This window comes from Rhamphochromis longiceps, linkage group LG17, assembly GCF_057381845.1.
Source record: "Rhamphochromis longiceps isolate RC_006_pf linkage group LG17, R_longiceps_female_GT1.1, whole genome shotgun sequence".
Classification (NCBI taxonomy): Eukaryota; Metazoa; Chordata; class Actinopteri; order Cichliformes; family Cichlidae; genus Rhamphochromis; species Rhamphochromis longiceps.
Genome location: NC_140573.1, coordinates 33,385,553 through 33,409,219, shown reverse-complemented (window position 1 = coordinate 33,409,219; position 23,667 = coordinate 33,385,553). Strand labels below are relative to the sequence as shown.

Genomic DNA, 23,667 nt, shown 5'->3' with positions numbered 1-23,667 from the left:
ATAAGGCTGGGGGGCTTGACCTGGCCTGCAAAGACAATCCAGCCTACTAGACGGCTTTGGAAAATGTTAAGAATTTTTACTACTTTTTCACAGTTTTCCCTACTGATAAATAGCTCCCACGTGGCCATTGGTATTACACCAAAGTAAGTAACTGATAAACAAATGACAAAAGTTCCCTTTTTCACTACCTGCTATGGAAATTGTGTTAGCAATGGGTCCAGAGTTTTTGTGGGGGTTTTTAAGAGAACTCTTATTTACAGCTTATTTATTTCTTGCTATTTAAGTCGTGCTGACAGATTTCTTTCGTGTACTACAGCAGAATTTCTTCAACAAATAGTAAAACAAACATACTGTTGAAATTACACAATTTTTGTTATATAAATCTCAGGCGTTACATGTATAATTAAACTTCTTCAAAGTGGGCTTACTTTGACATTCTGCTTTTGAGGGATTCCTCTTAGAAATCTCAATTCAGAAGTCAAGTTTCTCTGCTACATTTTTGATCAGGCAGATTTTTCAACGCTCCTCCAACGCCATCAAGACGCGTCGCAGGACCCAGTGAAACTCACATGTACGCCCCCAGTGTGCGTGTCTGAGGTTAAATAGTCTTTTAGTGTGTAGTTTATAAAGTTTTGAGTACATAAACCGCACAGTTTGTCCGCAATGAGCTCCCAGATTACTTGTATCGGGTGGGTAAAACGAGGCGTTGCCAAGGAAACCCCGGATAAAGTAAGTAACATTAGCATGTTAGCCGACCGGCGGCTAATCTGTCAACATGGCAGTGCCCAAACTTTTACACGTATTGAACCTCGAGCAAATGGCACATATATTTTAAAATAATAAAGCCACTTTTAAAATTTAACTCTAGGTTGAGTTGAGCCAGGAGGAGCTCCAGCGAATCATCACTGAAGCGAAAGAAGAATTGGGGTATGTTAAAGGCTCACTGCTCCCGTGTATCCCATCACACTGTGCCTGCTGTCATGTACTTTTTGTTTACTTCTTTGAATGCCCCCAGGGAACTGGCAGCTGAGGACGAAGAAGAAGATGCTGAGGGTGTACCTGTTGAAGAGAGTGATACTGCTGAAGTGCCACAGGATGAGAGTGAAGAAGGAAAGGAGGAGGGGGATGAGCTAGCAGAGTATGGCCTGGATAAATATGATGAAGAAGACGCAGGTGAGGAAGGGGCAAGGTGCTCTTTGGTTATTTGAGTAGATTTGCCGCTTCATCCCATATCTTCTGGTGCTCTGCCTCTGTTTTAGTGACGGCTAATCTTGGTGACAGCCTGGCTGGACTCACAGTGTTCAGCTCTAATGAGGAGGATCCTTACATCACCATCAAAGACACAGTGAGTGGCCTCCAAAAATAAGTGCATGCATTCTGTGTTGTGCCTGAGGAGCTGCTATAAACTTTAAAACCCCTCATTTGTTTTCCAGTGCAAGAAATTTGTGTTAATTATTTTGGATAACTTCCTTCCTAGGACCAGTATGAGCGCGAGGACTTTCAAATCAAACCCACTGACAACCTGATCCTGGCAGGCAAAGCAGAGAAGGATTGCTGCAATTTGGAAATCTTTGGTAAATGCCTTCATTTACTGACCCAGTGGACAGATAACAGAGGATTGTCTTCAGCAAATAGAAGGAAGTTTTGTTCATTGGATACTGCTGCTGTGGCTTAAAATAAGCTAAATGTGTTACTTTGCAGTTTACAACTCAGAGGAGGACTCCCTTTATGTTCATCACGATATTCTCCTGCCAGCCTATCCACTGTGTGTGGAGTGGCTAAATTTTGACCCAAATCCTGCAGAAGGAACATGTAAGAAAACATCAATGATAAATGCAATTTAGATAAAGTCTCTTGTTTCGTTGTATAGGACCTTTTAGCAAGCACTGTCTCCTGTTTGTGTGTGTGTTACCCTGCAGCTAACTATGCAGCTGTGGGCAACATGACCCCTCAGATAGACGTGTGGGATCTGGATGTGGTGGACTGTTTAGAGCCGGCATTCTCTCTGGGGAGCAAAAAAGCCTCCAAGAAGAAAAAGAAGAGCAAAAAGGTAAAAACCTAATTAGTGGTTTTATTCTCAGCAAGAAATTGAACCCTCAGATGCCCATCAGAGTGAGAGTGTGTGAATTTCTATCGCTTTCATTAAATCCTGAATTGATTTTTAAATGTAAATGTATTTTACCAGAAATATCAGAATCTCAGGTTAAAACTCACAAAACTATTTCAACAACTGCCAAACAACTAAATAAGGAAATGAGAGCAGGTAAAAAGATGTAAACAATGGGTGCGGATCCCCTCGTTCACCTGACAGCACGTACATAGACACGACATCAGGTGAAAGCTGACGTCTTACAGATTTGAAAGCTGCAGGTTTCGTCACTCTCTGACCAAAATTTACTGAACCAGCAACAAAAGAAGATCAAAACTACGCTTCACGTTTGAAAAACATTGTCATGAATTCCCTCTTACTTTCACTGTTTTGCTTCCACCAAGATAAAAATCACACTTCCTGCACAGCCCTCTCTCTCAGTGTACTCAGAGACCAGTTTACCGTCAAAAGTCTCCATTTTCTGCATTATTCATTTGCTCATTACGCACCAGTCTACCGTTGTGTACAGTGCTGTCGGCCGCTGTAACCTTGCTCTGCTTCACTTTAGCAGTATCAGATAATATTCATATGTTGATTTGTGGTTTTCTTCAGTTTTTGATCTACTGCAGAATATTTTTAAGGCGGTTATCTGCTATAAAAAGTCAGGACAGGAAAATCTTCATGTTTTTCTGTGTTTTATCCTCAGTTACTTTGACACAAAGGCATCTGCTGTGATGCTGGCACCTCTAATGAAGTCTCACAAGTGACAGATTTGTTTTTGTACATATAAAAAATATGAATATGTACTGATAAATGATCATAATTATAATATTTCTGACTGTTTGAGTCAAAATTGAATTGAATCGATTCAGTTATAGAAATCAAATAGATACCCAGCTCTAGTAGAAAGCACTATATTAGTACCAGTCCATTTAGTAAACTCTGAAGGGTTTAATATAGGTTGAGACTGAGTTGGTAATTAACGGTTTCTGTCTGTTCTTCTAAAAATAACAGGGGGCAGCAGCAGAACCTGTTGAGGGGCACACAGATGCAGTGCTGGATTTATCCTGGAACCAGCTGGCCAGGTCAGTATCAGATTACATTAATATGCATTCATCCATTTTCTACCACCTATTCTCATGTGGGTTGCGGTGCAAGGAGTCTAAACGGAGATGAACAGGCCTCCGTTTACTCTCGGAAAATGGACCCATTTCTAATGGAGAGCCCAGATTTCCTGTAAATGAAGCTCATTTCCTCAGCTTGTATCTGAGCTTTTATTATTTCAGTCTCTACCCCCTGCTTCTTATCATAGGTGAAGGTAGGAAAGCAAGTCAACCAGTAAGCTGACAGCTTTGCCTTCCCAGTTTGGTCTCTCTTCACCACAACAGACTTAAACATGCTGCATCAGTTCATCTTTCAATCACACGATCCACTCTTCCTTCCACTTGTAAACAAGTCCCAGAGATACTTGAATTCCTTTACTTGAGGCTGAGAGATGTGCATATACTTTGTTTATATTAGATGCATGTGGTATAACTGTACGTATCTGTACATCAGTGGGTCTTTCCTGAAACACAGTCCCCTCTTTCTTAGGAACGTGTTGGCTAGCGGTTCTGCAGATGAAACTGTTATCTTGTGGGATATGTCTCAAGGCAAGCCAGCCAGAACCCTGCGCAGACACACTGATAAGGTATTCAATGAGAAATAAAAATACAATTCACAGTTTATATTGAGTGTTGCATTCCCAGAAATTACAGCATTAAGCTGCTGGGTAACAAACATGTTTGTCTTTCAGGTCCAGACGTTAACATTCCACCCGTTTGAAGCCCAGACTTTGCTATCGGGATCTTACGACAAGTTCGTGTCATTTGTTCTCCTCACCACCAGATTTTATAGGAAAATTTTGGATTGACAAAAGTTTGGAGGCTTAACATGTTCTCTTTACAGGACAGCTGTACTTTATGATTGTCGGAGTCCAGACAGCAGCTATCGGACGTGGAGGTTCAGTGGCCAAGTGGAACGTTTGGTCTGGAACCACTTTTCACCCTGCAATTTCCTGGTGAGTCCTTAAAACATCCTCCAGGATTCTTTAGTAGACAAGCTGTGCAGAACACAGTAAAATGCATTTCAATTTACAGAGCATCCCAAGTTTTCTAAGAAACAAGTGCTATTCTCAGCTCTCATAAAAGTGCCAGTGCTCATATTAAATGTCATTTGTTTAATTTTGGGGGGCATGTCTGAATATGCAAAGTGTCATCGCCACTGTTTGTAAGACAGTTTATTTAAAATTTCTTTACATACAAATTGTTTTTAACTGTAACAATGACTCTCACATCAAAGGTGAAGCTTTTGCCTGGGCCTGAAAAGGTGCTGACTTGGAATATTGCTATGCTATGACATAACATAACATAACATGTTATGTCAATTTATCTCTTCAGTAGAGAGATAAATTTGGCATTTTCCCTATTAAGAAGTGTGTCACTCCCTTGGAATTTTTCAGGGAAATGTAAGGTGATCAGGCTTGGGAAGCATTTGTTCAGCTGACACAGAATGACCCATCTGTTACGCCTTCTCCCAGCACTGGTGCTTCACATTGATGTTTTTGGCTGACGTCCAGGTCATTTTCAGAGCTCGACCAGCATAATCACATGTAGAGATGTGGTTTATGCTAGGGAAACCACTTTTGTTTCAGTCGCATTGTTTTCACCAGACAATAAATTACAGATTTTTTTTTCTGCTCAGTTTTTTGATTTTTCATCAGAGGATGAAAAACAAAATTATACAAAAGCATCAAAGCTTAACCGCATTAAATCACATTCCTTTTAAAACCCGGCTGAGCAGCTGTGACTCCAGCTGGTGTGTGGTCATTGTGCAAATGACTTTGCGTATCTCATTCTGTTGATTTTGTCAGTTCTTCATAAGCTGTGTGCTTTACGTGTGGGTTTTTTTTTTTTTTTTTTTTTCTTATTTTTCAGGCGAGTACAGAGGATGGTTTTGTCTACTGCCTCGATGCACGCTCAGATAAACCGGTGTTCACACTGAGGGCACACGATGAAGAAGTGTCAGGTGTGTGTGTGTTCAGTCCCTTTTTCAGTTTAAACTCTAGAGAAGCTTTTCTTTTGTAAGAGGCTTTTTTTTTCTTGGAAATGAGTCATTTGGGAACATATGAAAGCATTCCTTGACATTATTCATACATACCAGAGAAATGTGGGAAAACTCGTGGTTGGCTTTTTTCCATCATCATCTCAAAACCACTTCCTTTCTGGAGGAAATCATGAAGACAGTTGGGTAACACTGAGGCTCTGTGATTTAGCCCAACCAAGTGGAGCCTTCCTTTCCTTGTGTTCTTGAAAAGATACAGTAATGACTGTGCTATAGAAACCACGCCTAACCCCCTTTGAATTCCTGCAGGGTTGGCCCTCAGCAGCCAGATTAAAGGATGCATGGTCACCTCTTCAGCTGACAAACATGTTAAGATATGGGACATTTTAGGCAACAAACCCAACCTGGTGCACTCGCGGGATATGAAAATGGTAAGTTTGTGGTGTGTTGTGGATTATTTTTCCATGTGTATAAAAAGTGGTTGTTAAAAGATGTTTAACCTGACTTTGTAACCTGTGATCAGGGTGTGCTGTTTTGCGGGTCATGTTGCCCCGACCTGCCCTTCATCTATGCCTTTGGGGGACAGAAGGAAGGTCTGCGAGTTTGGGATATAAGTGATGTTGCAGCAGGTAAAGTTAAATCATTTGTAAATCATGTGAAATTAGTTCCAAAAGCAACTGCACGACTTGTTCTGTGGTTATCTAAAGTGGCAAACATTTATTTTTGATGCTGTTTCAGTTAATGATGCTATAATGTTGTTGTGACTGCTTTTAGTGGCCGAGGTCTTTGGCAGTCGAGAACGCTTGGTGGCAAGTACGGGATCACAGGCATCCAGCACTGCAGCCACATCTGACATGGAGGTCTCCTAGTGACAGTCTGGTTAAAATGGATAAACTGAGCTAATGTGGAAACGCATCAAGCTGCCATGCTTGAGGTTTCTTTGTGGAAGCTCCACTGAGAGGCTGGCCAACCTTTGAAAACCAGGCTCAAAGGAACCAAAGAGCTCAGTTCAGCCACATATGAGGCCGCTGACAAGAACATTTAAAGACTTGTTCAGGAAAGTCGAGGAACAGTTGCTCTTATATTAATATAAGTGGACTTCTTTGGATTTTTGAATGACTGGGTGAAATTTAAAATCAAGGCAGTTTTTTTTTAATGTACATTACCAATGTATATGCTGCTTAGATTACTTTCTCAAGAAAGCCATGCACACTGATCTGAACAGTGGTTTTATACCCTTTTCTGCTAATAGATAAAAATTTTGGGGGGAAAGTCTGTACAGTTATTTGATTTGGCTCAAGTGTAAAAATAAATAATTAATGGACTCATCCAACTTTCATATATTCAAAAAATAAACACAGTTCATTAGATTTGTGTTGATTTTGTTCTTTGGTTTTCAAACCACTTATGAACCACTAGATGGATGTGTATGGATGTGCGGTGTTTAAATATTTGTGGTTGTACTGTACATTATTAGCCTGTAATCTTAAAAAAAAAAAAAAGTAAAAGACTTTCTTTTGGGTTTTGTGCTAAAATGAAGTGCATTTAAAACTGGACCTAATACTAAGAATATATGGAAAAATAACCACCTATAATGTAAAGTGTGAAACGTAAGAATTCATAAATGTTTCCGTTTACTGTTAGTCACCAGCAGGGCTGAGTAGTAACAGACTATGAGCAATCAATGTTTTTAAATGATATTAAAGAAAAACATAGAAAATAAAGGTATCACAAGTACTACATGATGCATGTGCGCACTGGGAATTTGAACTGAGAGTATTTGTGGGGATCCCAGGGTTCAATTGTATTTTATTTTAAACAAAACATTTCTAAGATATTTAAAAATATTTTATGTAACAGCATGAAGTTCAGTTCATTTTGGAGATTTTGAAATAATTCAAACATGTTAGATGTTAAGTGCATGTTAAGTGCAGGAGTTACAAATAAAGCCAGAGTAGAAATATTGAAGGAGATGGGTGTAGCAGCGGAACTATTGAAGCCGACTCAGAAAGCAGAGACGGAAATATTACAGTGTTGCACATACAAAATAATGAAGCATGGCGTCGGGTCGTTTGTGCAGACTAAACAGTCTCCTAACGCGACTCTCCGGTCGCACTCGGTTATCGTGTGTACAAAGTAAGTTTTATGCTTTATTTGTCATCGTTGGCGGTCATGTGAGTTTACAGATTTAATGATTAACAGCGATGGCAGCGGTGAAAGCTAACAGGCTAACCTTGACAGTTTAGGTGGCGAGTCTGACTTCACTGTCCAAAGCACAGTGTGTCTGTACAAACAAACAAAAAAAAAAAAAAACTCGCTACGAATAATTTAATATATTACAAGTTTACACGTTTCCTAGTGACTGTAAACGTACCACATGTTGGGCACAGTAGCAGCATCATGTCTAGTATCTGTGTTTAGTAGTTCCTGCTGCTGCCTCCATCCTTGTGTTATGGTCTCTAAGCTTTCAGAGTTTCATTTATAGCTAAGAAGTTGAACCGTGTCCATTTGTGTCATTAGTTGTCTGGACTTGTGTTACATCTGTGTTGGTTGTGTTTGTTTTCCTGCTGCAGCTTGTTTGGTCCCAGCTCGCCAGAAGTCCAGTGTTGGTACTACTTCTCTTGATGGACCTGAATGGTTTGTATTTGTCAAATTAAGATGAGATGAACAAAGACGAAAGTAGTTAGCTTATCTTGTGGATTAGAATTAGCATTGCGTGTTGTATTGTCCAAAAGTCTTGAGCAACAATTTATTTCATTACTTTAAATTTTGACTCCAAGCAGCCAGATGTAATGTGTTGTCATTTTTAAAGAGGCCTCAATTAGTAGTTCTCCTTCTTTCTGAAGAACTTTGAAAGTTTTTCTTTGGTCATTGGTGCCTTTTTCACAGTAAATTCACTCCCTTTCTTATGCATGACATAAGGAAACATAAATTCCTTATAAAGACAACCAACTCAAGGGATGAAGTGTATCCTTAAAAGATCGAAGGAAACTGAACAAGTGGAGAAAAAATCCAGCAAAGACTTGACACAGCATGCCTCGGTCGATCCATCTACTGTTCACCAGTGCCTCATCAGAAATGGTTTCAGTGGAAGTTTAGTTCATTCTTAAGGAAGAGAAAAGGCTGAAGTATGCCAAATTACAAAAAAACTGGACTGAAGATTTGTGGCATCAGGTTTTATGGAATGATGAATTAAATTTTAAATCTTTGGTTCAAATCATCATCAATATGTGCAGAGGAGGTCAGGAGAGAAGTACAACAGCCACTGTGGAGGGTCTGTCGTTGTTTGGGGGTGTTGGAGATCTTCTCAAAATAGAACAAACAAACTCAGAAAAGCATCATAATGTTTTGGCTTACCACATAATACTGTCAGGAAGGAGTCTGATAGACAACGGCTTGACTTTTCAGCATGACAATGATCCCAAACACACTGCCAATGCAGAAAAAGTATGGCAAAACACACAATGGAACACCATCAGTCATGATTGGCCTCCCCAGAGCCCAGACCTCAACATTATTGAAGCAGTGTGGGATCATTTTAATGGCTAGTGAAAGAAATGCAGCGAATATCCAAAGAAGAGCTTTGAATTTCCTTCAAGAAGCCTGGAGAACTATTCCTGAAGAATATTTAAAGAAATTACAAGAAAGCTGCCTAAGTGAGTTCAGGCTGTGTTGAAGAATAAAGGTGTTCATACAAAATAATGACTTTCAAGCCCATTAGAATTGTATAAACTTAACAATGGTTTACATATTTCCCATTTAACTAGCAAAATATAAAGAATTTGTTACTTCAAGACTTTTGCAAAGCACTGTAGCTGCAGAAATATGTAACATTTTTGTAGTTGTGTTGTTGGAATAATTAATGAAGTTTTAAAAAAAAATGTGACAACTACTTAAGTTTGACATAGATACTAATCTTTCAAATTTTTGGCTTTAGTAATGTGGATATTGGTGTGACCTCAGATGGAAAAACCATAGTGTGCTACCATCCCACTGTGGACATTCCCTATGAGCTTACCCAGGTAAGGCACTACTGTGCAGGTTTCAGAAGTATTCTGGATATAGTTTTAGACCTGTTATTATTTTATAACAAATAAACTTGAAGTATCAGACTTACAGCCATTAGAAATGATGTAACTGTTCTGTGCACAACAAGTGAAAAAGCTTCAGGATTGCAATAAAACACCGTGTATTTACAAAACGGGAAATTAATCTTTGCAGCCTATAGAAAGACCAGACCCAATGGCCAACCAGGTCGAGACACACGACCAGGTTTTAAAGGCCCACCTCAGCAAGGAGGTGCTCAAGGACAACGGCCCCACAATAGAAGAGCTGAGCAAGATGTTCTTCACTACAAAACACCGCTTTTATCCAATTGGACAGTAAGTACACAAGTAACACACACATAGGCAAAGGTCTGTGATGAAAAGGTTGGTGGGAGATTTGCCCCTATGTTCTTCATCTGGTCTCCCTTTAGTAATTTATTGTTGATTTATTCCTCCAAAGTTTACATTTGGATCAACAAGATGAATTATGTATAGAAAATTGTTTATCTGGATATATCTATGTTACAGGTATTATTGGTATTGCACAGTCCCGATCAAAGTTTAAGACCACTTGAAAAATGTTTGAAGTGATCAGCAATAACGGTGGAGCTACTTATTACTGAGTTTGGGTTTTCTGTTTTGGGGTGATTACAGGTCTTTTGTTTTTTTGCATGCTCAAAAAAAGGTTTTGTCTCACTGTCATTTCTTCTTGTTGCATGTGGAAGCTCTACCTGGAACCTTGTTACTATCCAACCATGTTTGTTTGTAATTTTTCAAGTGGTCTTAAGCTTTTCATCACCATATTTACTGGCAAGCTGGAGGTCAGAAATAACATATTGAAGAAATTTCCCTTGAAAGTGGGTTACTCAACCTTGTTTCGTCTGGTTTGCTGATTTAACAGTGTTAGCACAGCAGATTTAGATGAGTTGCCAACTTTGATGAGGAGACTCTGTCGCTCCTTCTGTTGTTTTTATTCATTGGATGATTGTGAAACTGTAAAAGAGCTGAAATAAAATGTGCTCTCTCTTTAAAAATGCCTCTGTACTTGTTGTTCTGTATTGATCGTCCTCTGTTTTTTTTGTTCACAGGTATCGAAGGCGACGCATAAATAAGGACCCACTGAAGGACAGATAGCTACCAAACAGCAAATGATATCCTTCTGTTGTCACTATAATGTTAAATAAACTGTTAAATAATAAGTTAGTAGTTACTATTTTTTTTTATGCAGCCACTACACTGGACTTCACAGTTGAAGTAGAATTTTCTTTAGACTGATGATATAAAGCAGGGGTTCTCAAGTAGCCTGGCAAGTCACACGTGTGTCTTCAGAGTTTCCAGGTGTGCAGGTGTATAGATCCATATCAGATATTGTGATGTCATTATGTTGGCTAGCAGCCACCTACCAACCTCCTTTATGCACATGTAAACACCTTTTATAAAGGTGTCGTATCATTTTCATTTCATGATGGTAGCATCTAGTTCATATCCCTGAAACTTTAATTATGAATAACGATTTATGATGTCAACGTGTTGCCTAGCAACCAAAGAGTGTTGTAGCAACGTAAACATAATGAATGAAAATTAAATTTACTATATTTGTGCTCAGCAGACATTTAGTTCTCATTAAAGAGGTACGCTGAACAGCTATGCTGAAAAATATAGGAACCCGTTAAAGAGACACTACTTCTGCTACCTAACTGTTAGCATAAAGGACAACGTGTGTGGGGAAAGTGAATCACTTTCAAAGCACAACTACCTGTACAACACAGCAGCAGAAGAAGAGGGGAAAAGTTCATTCTCTTTAGGATGTATTTTGTGGGTGAACTGTGGTCTGAATGTCACCCGCTTGAAGCGGGTTGTGGCAAGTGATGAGTGTGTCAGTTTTAACGCAAATGTCATAATGCACCTCACATCTGATCCACATTTGGTAGATCTGTGGCTATGATGTGTCACTTGGATAAAAAACGTTCTTCAGTCTGTTGGGCAACAGGTCAAACAGATAGTGACCAGGGTGAAAAATGTCTATATTGATTTTAAGGCTTTTTTAACAACATCTTGGTTTTGCAATCTTGTTGAGTGTAACATAGCAGAAGCCCACTCCACAGAGCTGAATTCTCCACCTTTCTTTAGCCTGCTGTCCACACACTTAGATTCCAAAAGATGCATCAAGGCAACTCAGGATTTAGTGCCTAAAATTCTTTGACACGCAGACTAGAGGAGCTGAGAATCAAACCATCTATCTTCCAGTTGGTAGATGAACTCTACAGTGGGGCAAAAAAGTATTTAGTCAGCCACCGATTGTGCAAGTTCCCCCACTTAAAATGATGACAGAGGTCAGTAATTTGCACCAGAGGTACACTTCAACTGTGAGAGACAGAATGTGAAAAAAAAATCCATGAATTCACATGGTAGGATTTGTAAAGAATTTATTCGTAAATTAGGGTGGAAAATAAGTATTTGGTCACCTCAAACAAGGAAAATCTCTGGCTCTCACAGACCTGTAATGTCTTCTGTAAGAAGCTTTTCTGTCCCCCACTCGTTACCTGTATGAATGGCACCTGTTTGAACTCATCATCTGTATAAAAGACACCTGTCCACAGCCTCAAACAGTCAGACTCCAAACTCCGCCATGGCCAAGACCAAAGAGCTTTCGAAGGACACCAGGAAAAGTATTGTAGACCTGCACCAGACTGGGAAGAGTGAATCTACAATAGGCAAGCAGCTTGGTGTGAAAAAAATCAACTGTGGGAGCAATCATCAGAAAATGGAAGACATACAAGACCACTGATAATCTCCCGCGATCTGGGGCTCCACGCAAGATCTCATCCCGTGGGGTCAAAATGATCATGAGAACAGTGAGCAAAGATCCCAGAACCACACGGGGGGACCTGGTGAATGACCTGCAGAGAGCTGGGACCAAAGTAACAAAGGTCACCATCAGTAACACACTACAACGGCAGGGAATCAAATCCCGCAGTGCCAGACGTGTTCCGCTGCTGAAGCCAGTGCATGTCCAGGCCCGTCTGAAGTTTGCCAGAGAGCACATGGATGATACAGCAGAGGATTGGGAGAATGTCATGTGGTCAGATGAAACCAAAGTAGAACTTTTTGGTATAAACTCAACTCGTCGTGTTTGGAGGAAGAAGAATACTGAGTTGCATCCCAAGAACACCATACCTACTGTGAAGCATGGGGGTGGAAACATCATGCTATGGGGCTGTTTTTCTGCCAAGGGGACAGGACGACTGATCCGTGTTAAGGACAGAATGAATGGGGCCATGTATCGTGAGATTTTGAGCCAAAACCTCCTTCCATCAGTGAGAACTTTGAAGATGAAACGAGGCTGGGACTTCCAACATGACAATGATCCAAAACACACCGCCCGGGCAACAAAGGAGTGGCTCCGTAAGAAGCATTTGAAAGTCCTGGAGTGGCCTAGCCAGTCTCCAGACCTCAACCCCCATAGAAAATCTGTGGCGGGAGTTGAAAGTCCGTGTTGCTCAGCGACAGCCCCAAAACATCACTGCTCTCGAGAAGATCTGCATGGAGGAATGGGCCAAAATACCAGCTACTGTGTGTGCAAACCTGGTAAAGACCTATAGTAAACGTTTGACCTCTGTTATTGCCAACAAAGGTTATGTTACAAAGTATTGAGTTGTATTTTTGTTATTGACCAAATACTTATTTTCCACCCTAATTTACGAATAAATTCTTTACAAATCCTACCATGTGGATTCATGGATTTTTTTTTTTTTTTTTTCACATTCTGTCTCTCACAGTTGAAGTGTACCTCTGGTGCAAATTACTGACCTCTGTCATCATTTTAGGTGGGGGAACTTGCACAATCGGTGGCTGACTAAATACTTTTTTGCCCCACTGTATGGCAGTTTGCGTGGAAACAAGTATAAGTAACAAGGTTGCAAATCTGTGCTAGCATTAATGTTTTCTCATAAAAAGATGTAAGCTGTGGAGTGAAATGGACTGTGAAAGTCAAAGATGAATGTCGTTATACAAATAAAGGAAGAAATCTTTGAAATTCATTTAGCTTCCTTTGGTAATATGGCAATAGGGTTGCATTAGTTAAGGTAATACACGCAATGCAGTCAGAAAAGATAATAAAGTGGACTGCCCTTTGGTCTACCCGTGATGTGTGCATGTGACTTGATATGTCACTTTTTCTTTGTTATGTCGTTCAACAATTACAAGATACATGCATTCATAAAATAAAGAAAGCTGATTCATAACTTTAAAAAAATCTTATACTTGACAACCAGTTTGGCTGTTAAGACGTTGGGACAAATTGGGATTTGGGGAATTCTCCAAGGCTGTTATGTATTTTAAACCATATGTGTGAACCACTTATTTAACAAGAGCAGCTGTGATTTACACAACAAATTAAAGTTTTAGTATTTTGTGCATAGACTGTTTTCAAATTCTGGGGTGTGACAGAAATTTTCCTGCAATTGTAGAATGGCCCTTTTATTTTGTCTTCTTAAAATAGTAATAGCAGCATTAAAAAGATATATATATTCAGAACCCTTTGAAAACATTTAACTAAAGTTTCAGATTCATAATATGTTTTATTTGTTCATTTATTTAGTATTGCAGCATTTATATTTTACATGGAAGTCTTTAGACATCAGCATACTTGTCTACGTCATCTGAAGCCACCGGAAGCGTGAGTTATCTGTCCCCGCCCCAGCAGCTCAGTCAATTCAACCTGAAGAGAAGGCGAGTCAACGGCTAAAAATATAATAGCTAACACAAGATGGCCGGTCTGCCTCGTAGGATTGTAAAGGTACTCCTGTCATCGGACAATATGTATATATCATAATGAGCCGTTGAATGTATTTTATAGCGGTTATTCAGTGCCAATATGGACATAGACGTGCAGTCATCTCGCGTGTAGCCTGGCGTTAGCAAGGCTAGCACATTTAGCTCCTGTCGAGCTAGTTCGCTTGTCTGTGTTTTGTTTGCCACTTCCGTTTAGTGAATTCTGCTGTGACGGTGGTTGAATTTTTTATACGTGAGGAGTTCTTAACTCGCTTAATTTGCAATGTTAAAGTTATTGCTTTCTTACATTTTCAGTATGACTCGACTGATTGTAGAAATTTGTCCCAGTCGCCCTATGAATGGATTTGCTAAGTGAGCTAGGCTAGCAGTTTTAGCGTTGCCGATTAGTACACATGTCTGATGCTGATGTGAAGCGCTGCCCTTGTGCTCACGAAACATATGTTCGAGCCCAACTACGCGAGCATGTCACCTTTTGTTTAGTTTTTGTATTAAAATATATGGAACTAAAACAGAAATGCAAGGCCTTAAGGGCTGCGGTCTCCTCCCTTAGCCTCACCGCAGCTTCGCTGGGCCAGGCCCGGCAGTGGGCGCGATCAGCCTTTTCCGCTACGTCTAGCAGCTCTTCCTCAGGTTTAACAGGTTTTCACAACCAGTAACACGACAGTAGGCAAAGTGGAAAAACCGGAATCAGCTTCTGTTTATAAACCTGTGGCATTTTGCTTTACATTCACAACAAAGAAACGTTTTTGTTTTTTCTAATTCTAAGAGTGAATCAGTTTCCTTCCTGTTTATTGCAGATGTTTTGGTGCACCTGCTCAAGCGAATGCAGAAATCTTAAATAGATAGTCTACTTCCTCCTTGTTCATTTTCGCACAGTGTTCATTGCGGTAAAACTCTTTAGCAGTTAATACACCCAGTAAAGTGGAACAATCCTTGCACTGAAACAGTTTCTAAAAGTAATCTGGACAAATTTATTCAGATTGACAGGCAAAAAAAAATCTGCAGTCAATCTGATAACTGGTTGCTTCTTTAAACAGCGATTATTTATTGGCTAATTTGTTTGTTGATGTCTCATAGTTTTAGCAAGAAAAGCTATTTGAAGAGCTCCCTTTAAGCTAATGTGATTCTGATTGGCTGCCCCTCATAAACGGAAGGTTTGAACTGCAGTTTTGTTTAGAGCAGTCTGAAACCACAGTTTTTGGCTCACATACTCTTTATTGCAACTGTATTTTTTGCTTAAAAAAATGTTTGTACTCTGCCACAAAAATATTTCCATATTAAAGATAAGAACCACTTCTCTAAAGCACGAACAGAAGTACAATGTGAGGAAGGGGAAAAAAGACTACAAGAAATAAAGGAGGCAATGGAGAGAGAAGGCTTGTTTTAGGTATTGTGAAATGATTGGTTGAATTTCAAAAATTTTTTTAGATTAAAATAAAGTGGAGCCACTGAATTATTTGTCAGTGCGAGGCACTGCACGGACACTTGACTGCCTTTAGTTTCCATTTTAAATAACTTGTGGAAATGTTTTCTTGTCTATATATAGGGTAAAGTGGAAAGTATCTGTGTGACTAAGCGGGGTGAAATTGTGTATTATGAACCATTATGCACTTAAAAGTCTGTTGTTGACACCCTCCTACAGTTCTTCATGCAACACTTTTTCTTCCTTTTTAAATTCAAAATGTCAACAACTGTGTTTCTCACTATGACCTTGCTCAGGAAACGCAGCGGTTGATGGCAGAGCCTGTTCCAGGGATCACTGCTACGCCTGATGAAGGGAATGCACGCTACTTCCATGTGTTCATTGCAGGGCCTCAAGATTCTCCCTTTGAAGGAGGCACATTTAAACTTGAACTATTTCTTCCAGAAGAGTATCCCATGGCAGCTCCCAAAGTGCGATTCATGACCAAAATCTATCACCCCAATGTTGACAAACTGGGAAGAATATGTTTAGACATTTTGAAAGGTAAGAAAACCGTGAGATAAAAATAATCGACATGAATTTTTTAAAAAAAATATTTACATCCTGTTTTCTTTTTCTGGTTGATGTTGGTGTGAAACAACACTGACAGCATTCTGCAGGACTTGATTGCAGCTTTTTTCTTATTGCTTTGTAAAAGTGAGGAGCATCAAACAGTTAAAGCTTATGGCTTTTATGCCTTTATAGCAGTCACAAGTTCATTTACTTGCAATTCCAAGTACAAATGTGTGGAAACCCACTGAATAAGAGAGATAATAATAATGCTTTAGGAAAACACTTACTTGCATTGGCATTGTTCTGTTTTTGCAATGAGCAGGCAGTGAACATCCGACATGTTAAAGCCTGTTGTAGAGAAAAGTATACCTTCAATTTTATATAAAGAACTCATCGTCTGAAAGAAGAATGAAGTTAGGTGATTACTTTCAGTAGGGCGTGGAAATAATACGAACCATTTTCATGTTATACTGAACTGATTTATTGTTAACGTCAAAATATGAGTTTTTAAATTGTATTTGTAAGAAAAAGGAAGATTAATTCATGACATGTGTTCTAGATCAAGATTTGGGGGATGGGATAGATAACATTAGATTGGAACACTGTACAGCCATATTTTATGTGATGATTTCATTATGATTAAACTATTTTATTTAAGTGAAATTGTAGCAAAGACAATATCAGATTTTTTTTTTAAGGCTCATTGTTTTGCATCAGCTTTTCTGATGACAAGCGAGGTGTTTCCTCTTTAGAGGTGTATTTGATTTAAAAAATGCAATAAAATTTCACAATTCAGGTCCACAGGAAGAAAGCTGCCATTCGACAGCTTGCTTCTAAATTCTTTTTCTTTAAGCAGCTGAGTTTTCTCTTTATTTTATGAGTGCAGAGACAAACTTTGTTCAGTGGTTGTTCCTGAGCCCGTGCACTGATTTCTGCTGCAGAATCGAGTCTGTTTCAGTTCTCTCGTGCCTTGTGTTCACTGATTTCTTTCGATTATTTTAACGATCATATGCAGCGTAGATTATGACAATCCCAAAGTCTCTGCATTTTCTGTTGAGCAAACAAATGTATTTATAATTTATTTGAGCACATAAGCATTATTATACAATGATAGAATCATGGATTTAATTTTTATTATCTTGATATTATGTGGTAATGGAAAGCAAATTGGTATATAAAATGTATCAGGAAAGCATGCAGCTGTGTTTGCATATATGTTTAGAAGGGAATGTGGAAAATAGAAGAGATTGTTTAGCAAACTGATCAGCACTAAAGGACTGCTACTCCCTCATGTTTTTTTTTTTTCTTTACCTTGCCTTTCTGATCAGCTGAGCCCTGATATTGACTGCTTTCCTTTTCTGCCACTAGCAAGTTGTTGACAATAGGTTTACCATCAGATTTGTTTCTTTTCCCATTAAACCCACCAGCCTGTTCCTCTTTTTCCTGATCTTCCCACAGACAAGTGGTCTCCAGCCCTGCAGATCCGTACAGTGTTGCTATCTATCCAGGCATTATTAAGTGCTCCCAATCCAGATGATCCACTGGCAAATGATGTTGCAGAGCAGTGGAAGAAAAATGAAAGCCAAGCCATTGAGACAGGTGAGGAGAAGATTTATTTTTTTTCTATTAGATCACTCGGGATGGGCTTTGTTAAACTGTATTTCTGCTGCCACAGGTGGTCACAGGTTTCAGTGTGAGAAGTGCTGTGACAGATGGTAACAAACAACAGCTCAGGTCTTGACCTTAACTGTCAGCCACTTTACAAATAGCTGCAAATTAGCCAAAGCTGAGATGATGGTTTTCTTTATGGTTCATTTCCTGGGAGGAGAAGAATAGCAACCAGAAAACAAAACAACAAACCTGTTGGTGACTTTGTGGGAGGGGTCAGCTCGCTGACCTACTGTAAATAAAGCCAGGTGATAGTAACAGTTCTCAAGTTTGCTTGGCAGATGACGCACGTGAGAGCTGCATATATTTGTTATTCTCCCAACATTTTGTGAAGCATATATTTTATCAGCTTAAGAAAATAAGTTGATGCTCATGGAGGTCTGCACCTAATGATCTTGTTGGAGAGTCTAGTAAAAGAAGTTGATTGGTTTGTCTCGGCTGATATGCCACTTCTGAGTGTACAATGACAATGAAATTCCTCGGTCGTGACTCACTTGATGGTATCAGTTGAAACCCGCTAAATAAGGGAGATAATAAAATGCATGCGTGTATGCGCAGCAGTCAATCATGAAACAAATTCTTACGTGTTGTTAAAGGCAGTCTGAGATGGGCTGTAAAAACAGGGTTTCTCTGCCAGTTTCCATGGAAATCTTTGTGACTAACCAAACCAATACATCATTTAAATATTCTGCTTGTGGTTTGACTGTAAAAGCAGAAACACATAATGAGATCAGAAGCCTTTTTTGGTTTTGTTTTAGGATATCAATAGTTATTTGTGTGAAATCAGCTTCGCATGGCTCAACATGATGTTCTTGTTTTCCTCTATCTACAATCCAAACTCTAAACATAATAAAGTTTAAAGTATGTAAAGCATCAAAAACAAGCAACACAGAAATGAAAAGCCTAAATATTAAAATTTTGTATTTGGAAGTCCTGTGACCTCTCAGGTGCTTTTGCTGCCTGTTCTGGGACCTTGCAGCACTCTACTTATTTACTGTTATTTACTCAGCCGATGGCCCTCATACCAAACAAAACCCTCTTGTTTTGTTTCCTCCTCAGCCCGAACATGGACCAGGCTCTACGCAGGCAACAGTGAAGTATAGAAGAAGAGAATCGAGGCGTCTGAATGTGATCCACAAAATATACTCCTATTCTGTCATTTGAATTTAACGGACACAAAAAAAGAGGAAAAAAAATATTATAAGTCCAAATCTATCTGAAAGAAATGACATGAGCAGCAGACCTCTGGGTGACATATGTTAAGACGTGTTAAATGTGTGTTAGCCTTTTTTTCTTTCTTTTCTTTTCTTTTTTTTTTTTTTTTTTTGTTTGATTGTTTGTTTTCTTTCCCCTGTGTTGCTATTTAAATGCATGGACAGAGAATGAGACCCTCCCCATTACAGTCTTAAAACTCACAATACAATGTGTTGTCTTTAACCAGGCACATACTGGTACGTTTGCAAAGTGTACATGCATTAAAGCTGTCGTTCTTTTAACACATGCATTATTTGTCAACACATCTGTATGTCTTTATGTGTTAATTCAGCACTGCACCGGTAGAAATAGTAAATGACACAAACTATTAATAATGTAGGTTCCCAAAACTAATTTAGAGGGGGGGGACCCAAAACAATTGGAAGGGGGGGAAAGCAAAAACAGCAGTTTAAATGCACAGCAGGGGTGAATCGGAAGGATTTCACACAGGAAATGCTTCCTCAAACTTTTATACAAGCTGCCCCTAATGTAAGTGCCAGGTTTGCTAATGGGGAATACATATTCCTTCACAGCCACAGCTCATGTTTTAAAGAATTTAGTCAGTGCCTAGTATCCTGCAGGTTTTGTGTATTCATTCACACCTTACCATTGGAGTCAGGTGTGTAGAAAAGATGATACAAATGTTCTGATTAGAATCCATTGAATGGGGATTCCTGCAGTAATACAAGTGCTGCTGGTTGGTTGTAAGCCTGTTGTCCGAAAGCTTCAGCAAGTCTCAGAAACTTGATTCAATCTTTCTTTTATTCATTTTTTCCTTCTCAGTTTTCAGACCCTGTTTAGTTTGGGGAGGGTGGGCGGAGTACTTCCACAGCCTTAAAAAGTCATTCCCAACACATTAAGGGAGGCAGATGATGGTCAGTGTTGAAAGAAACTGTAAATATCATAGCAGAGTAGCGTGTGTTGAAAATGACGTCAGCTTTTTAAGTGTAGGAAGTTAACTTGTTGGTTTTATGTTCATTTTTAACTATCTGTCCATGCTGTATCTGTTGCCTGTTTTCGATTTTATTTTCAGTGTCACTTCATGTATCATAACCAAGCTGATAACAGGACGGTTCAAACTAGACGCCAGAGGTGAAGGGGGTGTTTTCTTTAAGGGGGAAGTTGCAGTTCTTGCCATTGATTACAAGGTTGTTTTCAGAGTTTTCTGCTTTTACATTTAATCAGTTCCCGTGGGTAAATTTGGTCACTGTGGAAGCAGGAAGAGCGGTGTTACAAATAAAACGTGTTCAACTTCAAAAGGATTTTTGATTGGCTAAAGAGAATGGATGTCACGCACACTGTACGATAATCCCACAGGGTGTGATTCAATTTGATGAACACTTCAGAAAATATAGAAACTTTCCTTTTAAAAGAGATCAAATAACGTTAAAGGCTCACTGCTACATTGCCTGTACCCTTCATGTTGCTTCATTGTGGCTTATCTGAGAGAGGACTGACCGAAACCTGTTTGTAGCTTTTCATTTTTTTTTTTCTTGGATTATCACAGGCTTTGCTTAGATTTGATGGTGTCCAGAAATATTAACTCTAACTGCTATATTTGCGGAAGCCTGGAAGACGGAGCACGGCTTAAAACCTGGTTAATTTATTGTTTCCCTGAGGGACTTGATGGTAATCTAAAGGAAAAAAAACAGTCACTGGATTTTTGAAATATATTGATCAACATACTGAGCTCAAAGTGAATAATCAACTCCCCATGTGATGAATTAAAAAAAAAAAAAAGTTCTGTCAGTAATTTCAGTGCATTTGCATACATGGCTCTTCAAACACTCTGGTAATAAACTGAGTTGAGTAAGTAAGAGGAGTCTTTGTTTAATGTGTGGATGGATGGATGTTTCCAGAGCTGAAAGCTTACAGCTAAGATTTATTCTACACCCTAAAAAAACACAAAACGAGCTCAAGGCTTATGAGTTTCTTTCATGTTAAGATAAGATAACCTTTATTAGTCCCACGTGTGGGAACTTTTTTACCAGCCCTGCTGCTGGTGTCTGCTGCCGGGAGACACAGCAAACCTTGTGACAACACACACGGATGGCATCTGACAAGCACACTGAGAAAAAACAAAACTAGAGAAAAATTCATTAGAATAAAGGGAAAGCAATGATCTGTGGCCAACACCTATAAAACAATCTCCTTTCCCTTAGCTGGCTTTTCTTGCCTCTCCACTGCACATGTTGTCACTTTCCTTTGGACCACAGTAGGTGAAACTGATTCACACTGGTTTTTGCTTCATAACTGGACGCCCTTTAAGTTTGAGGTATACTCTGATGACAGAGTGCTAATTTTTGAACAGCGTATTAAATACTCCATCCTTAAGACATTTCGTATTTTTTGCAAGCAGTAGGACCATTCATGTCCAGCAGAGGGAGACAACCACAGATTTAACCATGCTGAGTCACACAAAGTGAACTCTTTACTCATAACTCGGGGCGGAGAAGTATGCACATCCACAAAACCTTTTTGCTGTGGGCACACCCAAAAATACTGAGTCAGAAACCCTGTGAGCAACGTCCAAGTTTAAGACAACTGGTTTCTGAAATTCTCACACCAGGACACATGACCTTTCTTCCTCATTCTGATGTGCATTTTTTAGCAGTTATGTCATGTCCAAATTAACTGAATTACTGCCATGTGATTGGTTGATTTGTGATAAATAGGTGGGCATAGAGTTTGTATACATAATCCAAAGGTTATTGCATCTTATAAAGCTTAGAAAATCTTTTAAATTTATTATTATCATTTATTGTGAGTGTATTAGCCAGCCATATATTATCACCATTGTCACCAGATGGCGCTACAAGCAAAGGTACCTGGAGCCTGAGACTTCTTCCTCAAGATTTGTGTTCTTTTCAGTTTGGTCACATCTTAACAGGTATTTTAAACATCTGAATACCTGATGGAATGCATTCAGTATTTTCTCTTAACTATCTGCAGGAGTCACCTGTCTTGAAGGCCTCATGTTTCATCACCTGGGAAAAATGTTTCACAATGTTTTATGACTCCATGGCTTAGTTTATATGACAACTGTGAGTCATTCAGGCGGGTATGTAGCCATTCTCTGAATGAATGTGCAGTAAACGATCCCCTCTTGCTATCTGTAGCTTCTGCAAAACATTAACCAGTTACAGAGGCATTTGTCTCTGGAAAGGGAAGGGTTTGTTGTTGCAGCGGTCATCCTCAGAAAATCTCTGCTCGGAGTCAGATTTCAAAGTCTTAATCATTATAACTTGTCACATTCCTCACGTTTACATATGAGTTCAAACATGCCGGCATCAAAAGCATTACATGTTCTTATAAATATATATATAATTTTGGTTGATTATGATTTTAAGAATCTGGGTCCTTCTCCGGTTTACTACTCTGAGACATGGTTAATCATCACCTCACATATGACCTTGTATTACTTGAACCAGATTTTATGGTTTGTTGTAGCTAGCTTTATAGGGCATATTGAAAGACTTTACTAATTATGAGATTTTTAAATATATTGGTGTGATTTGTAGTGATTATTTGACTCATGGATCCTTTCTATTTTTAAATCATTTTCTGTAAACCAGAGAGATGATCTTGTGGATAAAACCCAGGAAGATTTGCAGTAAAATATGAAATTCATTCAAGCCAGTCTGGCAGCGACAGCCTTACTGCATTCAAAGTCACTTTTTCCACATTCTAGTCCTCAGTTTGATCTTCACCAGGCTGTCTTGACCATTTCTACATGCCATGGAGTTTCTACCATGTGACTGGCTCATTAAATATTTGAGTTAATGAACAGGTAAATGTGTGTACCTAATGAAGTGGCTGGTGAGTTTATTAAAGACGAACATAGCCATTTTGGGGATGTCAATGTAAAGCTATGTTAGCTGCCAATGCTAGCATGTCTGCTTAGCAAGATGCATCTGTAAATTCTGGAGGTGCATCACACAGATACCTCATAATTAGTAGTGAGTATAATGTATGGATAAAATATTTGAAACATCAGTGCAGCATAAACTTCAGCGGGCTCTTGGCTTCAGATAATGGTGTTCATTTTTAGTCCAAGACCAACCAAGCCGCAAATAATTGTTGTTATGGGAGGGAAAATTAGCCCAGCAAACATGTTTGTTGGGTATTTTAATATTGTGTTGTGCAAAATGTCATGTTTTCTGTTTTTTGTTTGGTTTTTGGTTTTGTTGTTTTGCACTTTGGAGCTACAATTGTTTGTACAACTATACTACAAAAGGCCATTATTCTGGCACTAAGTACAGTGTACAGATATAAGCACGTGACAATACTGAGTTACATCTACAGTGATTGCTGCTTTAGAGGACATGGAGCCAAAATCCGAAACATAGCTCTGCTCCTGTGACACACCGGATCATGTCTCACAGGGATTGCTGACTGCAGGTGAAAACATTCCGGTCACATGCTGGTGATGTTGAACCAACAGGTGATGGCAGACATCCTGTTTTGACTGTTGCTTGTAATCGGAATCACCACTAACTTGAAACGCAAACCCCGTGTCGGTCAGTACTCGGAGGATATGGTTCAGTTTTCTAAGTGGTGAGTTTGCTGGTCTTCTTTGAAATCACTCACTCTTTTACTTTTTCTGTTTACTTTTCCATTTCTTCATCATATTTCCACACTGTGTAAATACTTGCATTTCATCCTCCTTCTGCATTCCTTCCTGTTTTTTCTTTGCCCTTTCCTGTCCTCAAGTTTTCCCTTCTCTCCCTTTACGTTGT

The 23,667-nt window shown here is 39.2% G+C and overlaps 3 protein-coding genes across 3 annotated transcripts; all 3 read left to right on the top strand.

Moving 5' to 3' along the window:
- The first annotated feature begins 530 nt into the window (after positions 1 to 530).
- Positions 531 to 6,561, top strand: pwp1 (PWP1 homolog, endonuclein). The gene is made up of 15 exons (XM_085386771.1): positions 531 to 729; positions 869 to 927; positions 1,016 to 1,173; positions 1,260 to 1,345; positions 1,478 to 1,574; positions 1,702 to 1,812; positions 1,920 to 2,050; positions 3,104 to 3,174; positions 3,683 to 3,779; positions 3,885 to 3,946; positions 4,037 to 4,148; positions 5,065 to 5,155; positions 5,501 to 5,622; positions 5,715 to 5,820; positions 5,966 to 6,561. The coding sequence occupies exons 1-15, from the start codon at positions 664 to 666 to the stop codon at positions 6,058 to 6,060; spliced, it is 1,464 nt and encodes a 487-aa protein (XP_085242897.1). The 5' UTR covers positions 531 to 663; the 3' UTR covers positions 6,061 to 6,561.
- Positions 6,562 to 7,179: 618 nt separating this feature from the next.
- On the top strand, positions 7,180 to 10,436 carry mrpl42 (mitochondrial ribosomal protein L42). The gene is made up of 5 exons (XM_085386773.1): positions 7,180 to 7,327; positions 7,765 to 7,828; positions 9,129 to 9,213; positions 9,413 to 9,573; positions 10,326 to 10,436. The coding sequence occupies exons 1-5, from the start codon at positions 7,249 to 7,251 to the stop codon at positions 10,369 to 10,371; spliced, it is 435 nt and encodes a 144-aa protein (XP_085242899.1). The 5' UTR covers positions 7,180 to 7,248; the 3' UTR covers positions 10,372 to 10,436.
- A 3,442-nt stretch (positions 10,437 to 13,878) lies between these two features.
- Positions 13,879 to 19,170, top strand: ube2nb (ubiquitin-conjugating enzyme E2Nb). Its single transcript, XM_085386772.1, has 4 exons — positions 13,879 to 14,035; positions 15,751 to 15,997; positions 17,465 to 17,605; positions 18,734 to 19,170. The coding sequence occupies exons 1-4, from the start codon at positions 14,006 to 14,008 to the stop codon at positions 18,775 to 18,777; spliced, it is 462 nt and encodes a 153-aa protein (XP_085242898.1). The 5' UTR covers positions 13,879 to 14,005; the 3' UTR covers positions 18,778 to 19,170.
- The last annotated feature ends 4,497 nt before the right edge of the window (positions 19,171 to 23,667 follow it).

Coding starts and splice junctions, on each gene's coding strand:
- pwp1 (XM_085386771.1), top strand. CDS start 664: ATGAGCTCCCAGATTACTTGTATCGGGTGGGTAAAACGAGGCGTTGCC. Junction 1,346..1,477: donor ACATCACCATCAAAGACACA/GTGAGTGGCCTC, acceptor CTTCCTTCCTAG/GACCAGTATGAGCGCGAGGA. Junction 2,051..3,103: donor AGAAAAAGAAGAGCAAAAAG/GTAAAAACCTAA, acceptor TAAAAATAACAG/GGGGCAGCAGCAGAACCTGT.
- mrpl42 (XM_085386773.1), top strand. CDS start 7,249: ATGGCGTCGGGTCGTTTGTGCAGACTAAACAGTCTCCTAACGCGACTC. Junction 7,829..9,128: donor TCTCTTGATGGACCTGAATG/GTTTGTATTTGT, acceptor TTTTGGCTTTAG/TAATGTGGATATTGGTGTGA. Junction 9,574..10,325: donor CGCTTTTATCCAATTGGACA/GTAAGTACACAA, acceptor TTTTGTTCACAG/GTATCGAAGGCGACGCATAA.
- ube2nb (XM_085386772.1), top strand. CDS start 14,006: ATGGCCGGTCTGCCTCGTAGGATTGTAAAG. Junction 14,036..15,750: donor TGCCTCGTAGGATTGTAAAG/GTACTCCTGTCA, acceptor GACCTTGCTCAG/GAAACGCAGCGGTTGATGGC. Junction 17,606..18,733: donor AAGCCAAGCCATTGAGACAG/GTGAGGAGAAGA, acceptor TTTCCTCCTCAG/CCCGAACATGGACCAGGCTC.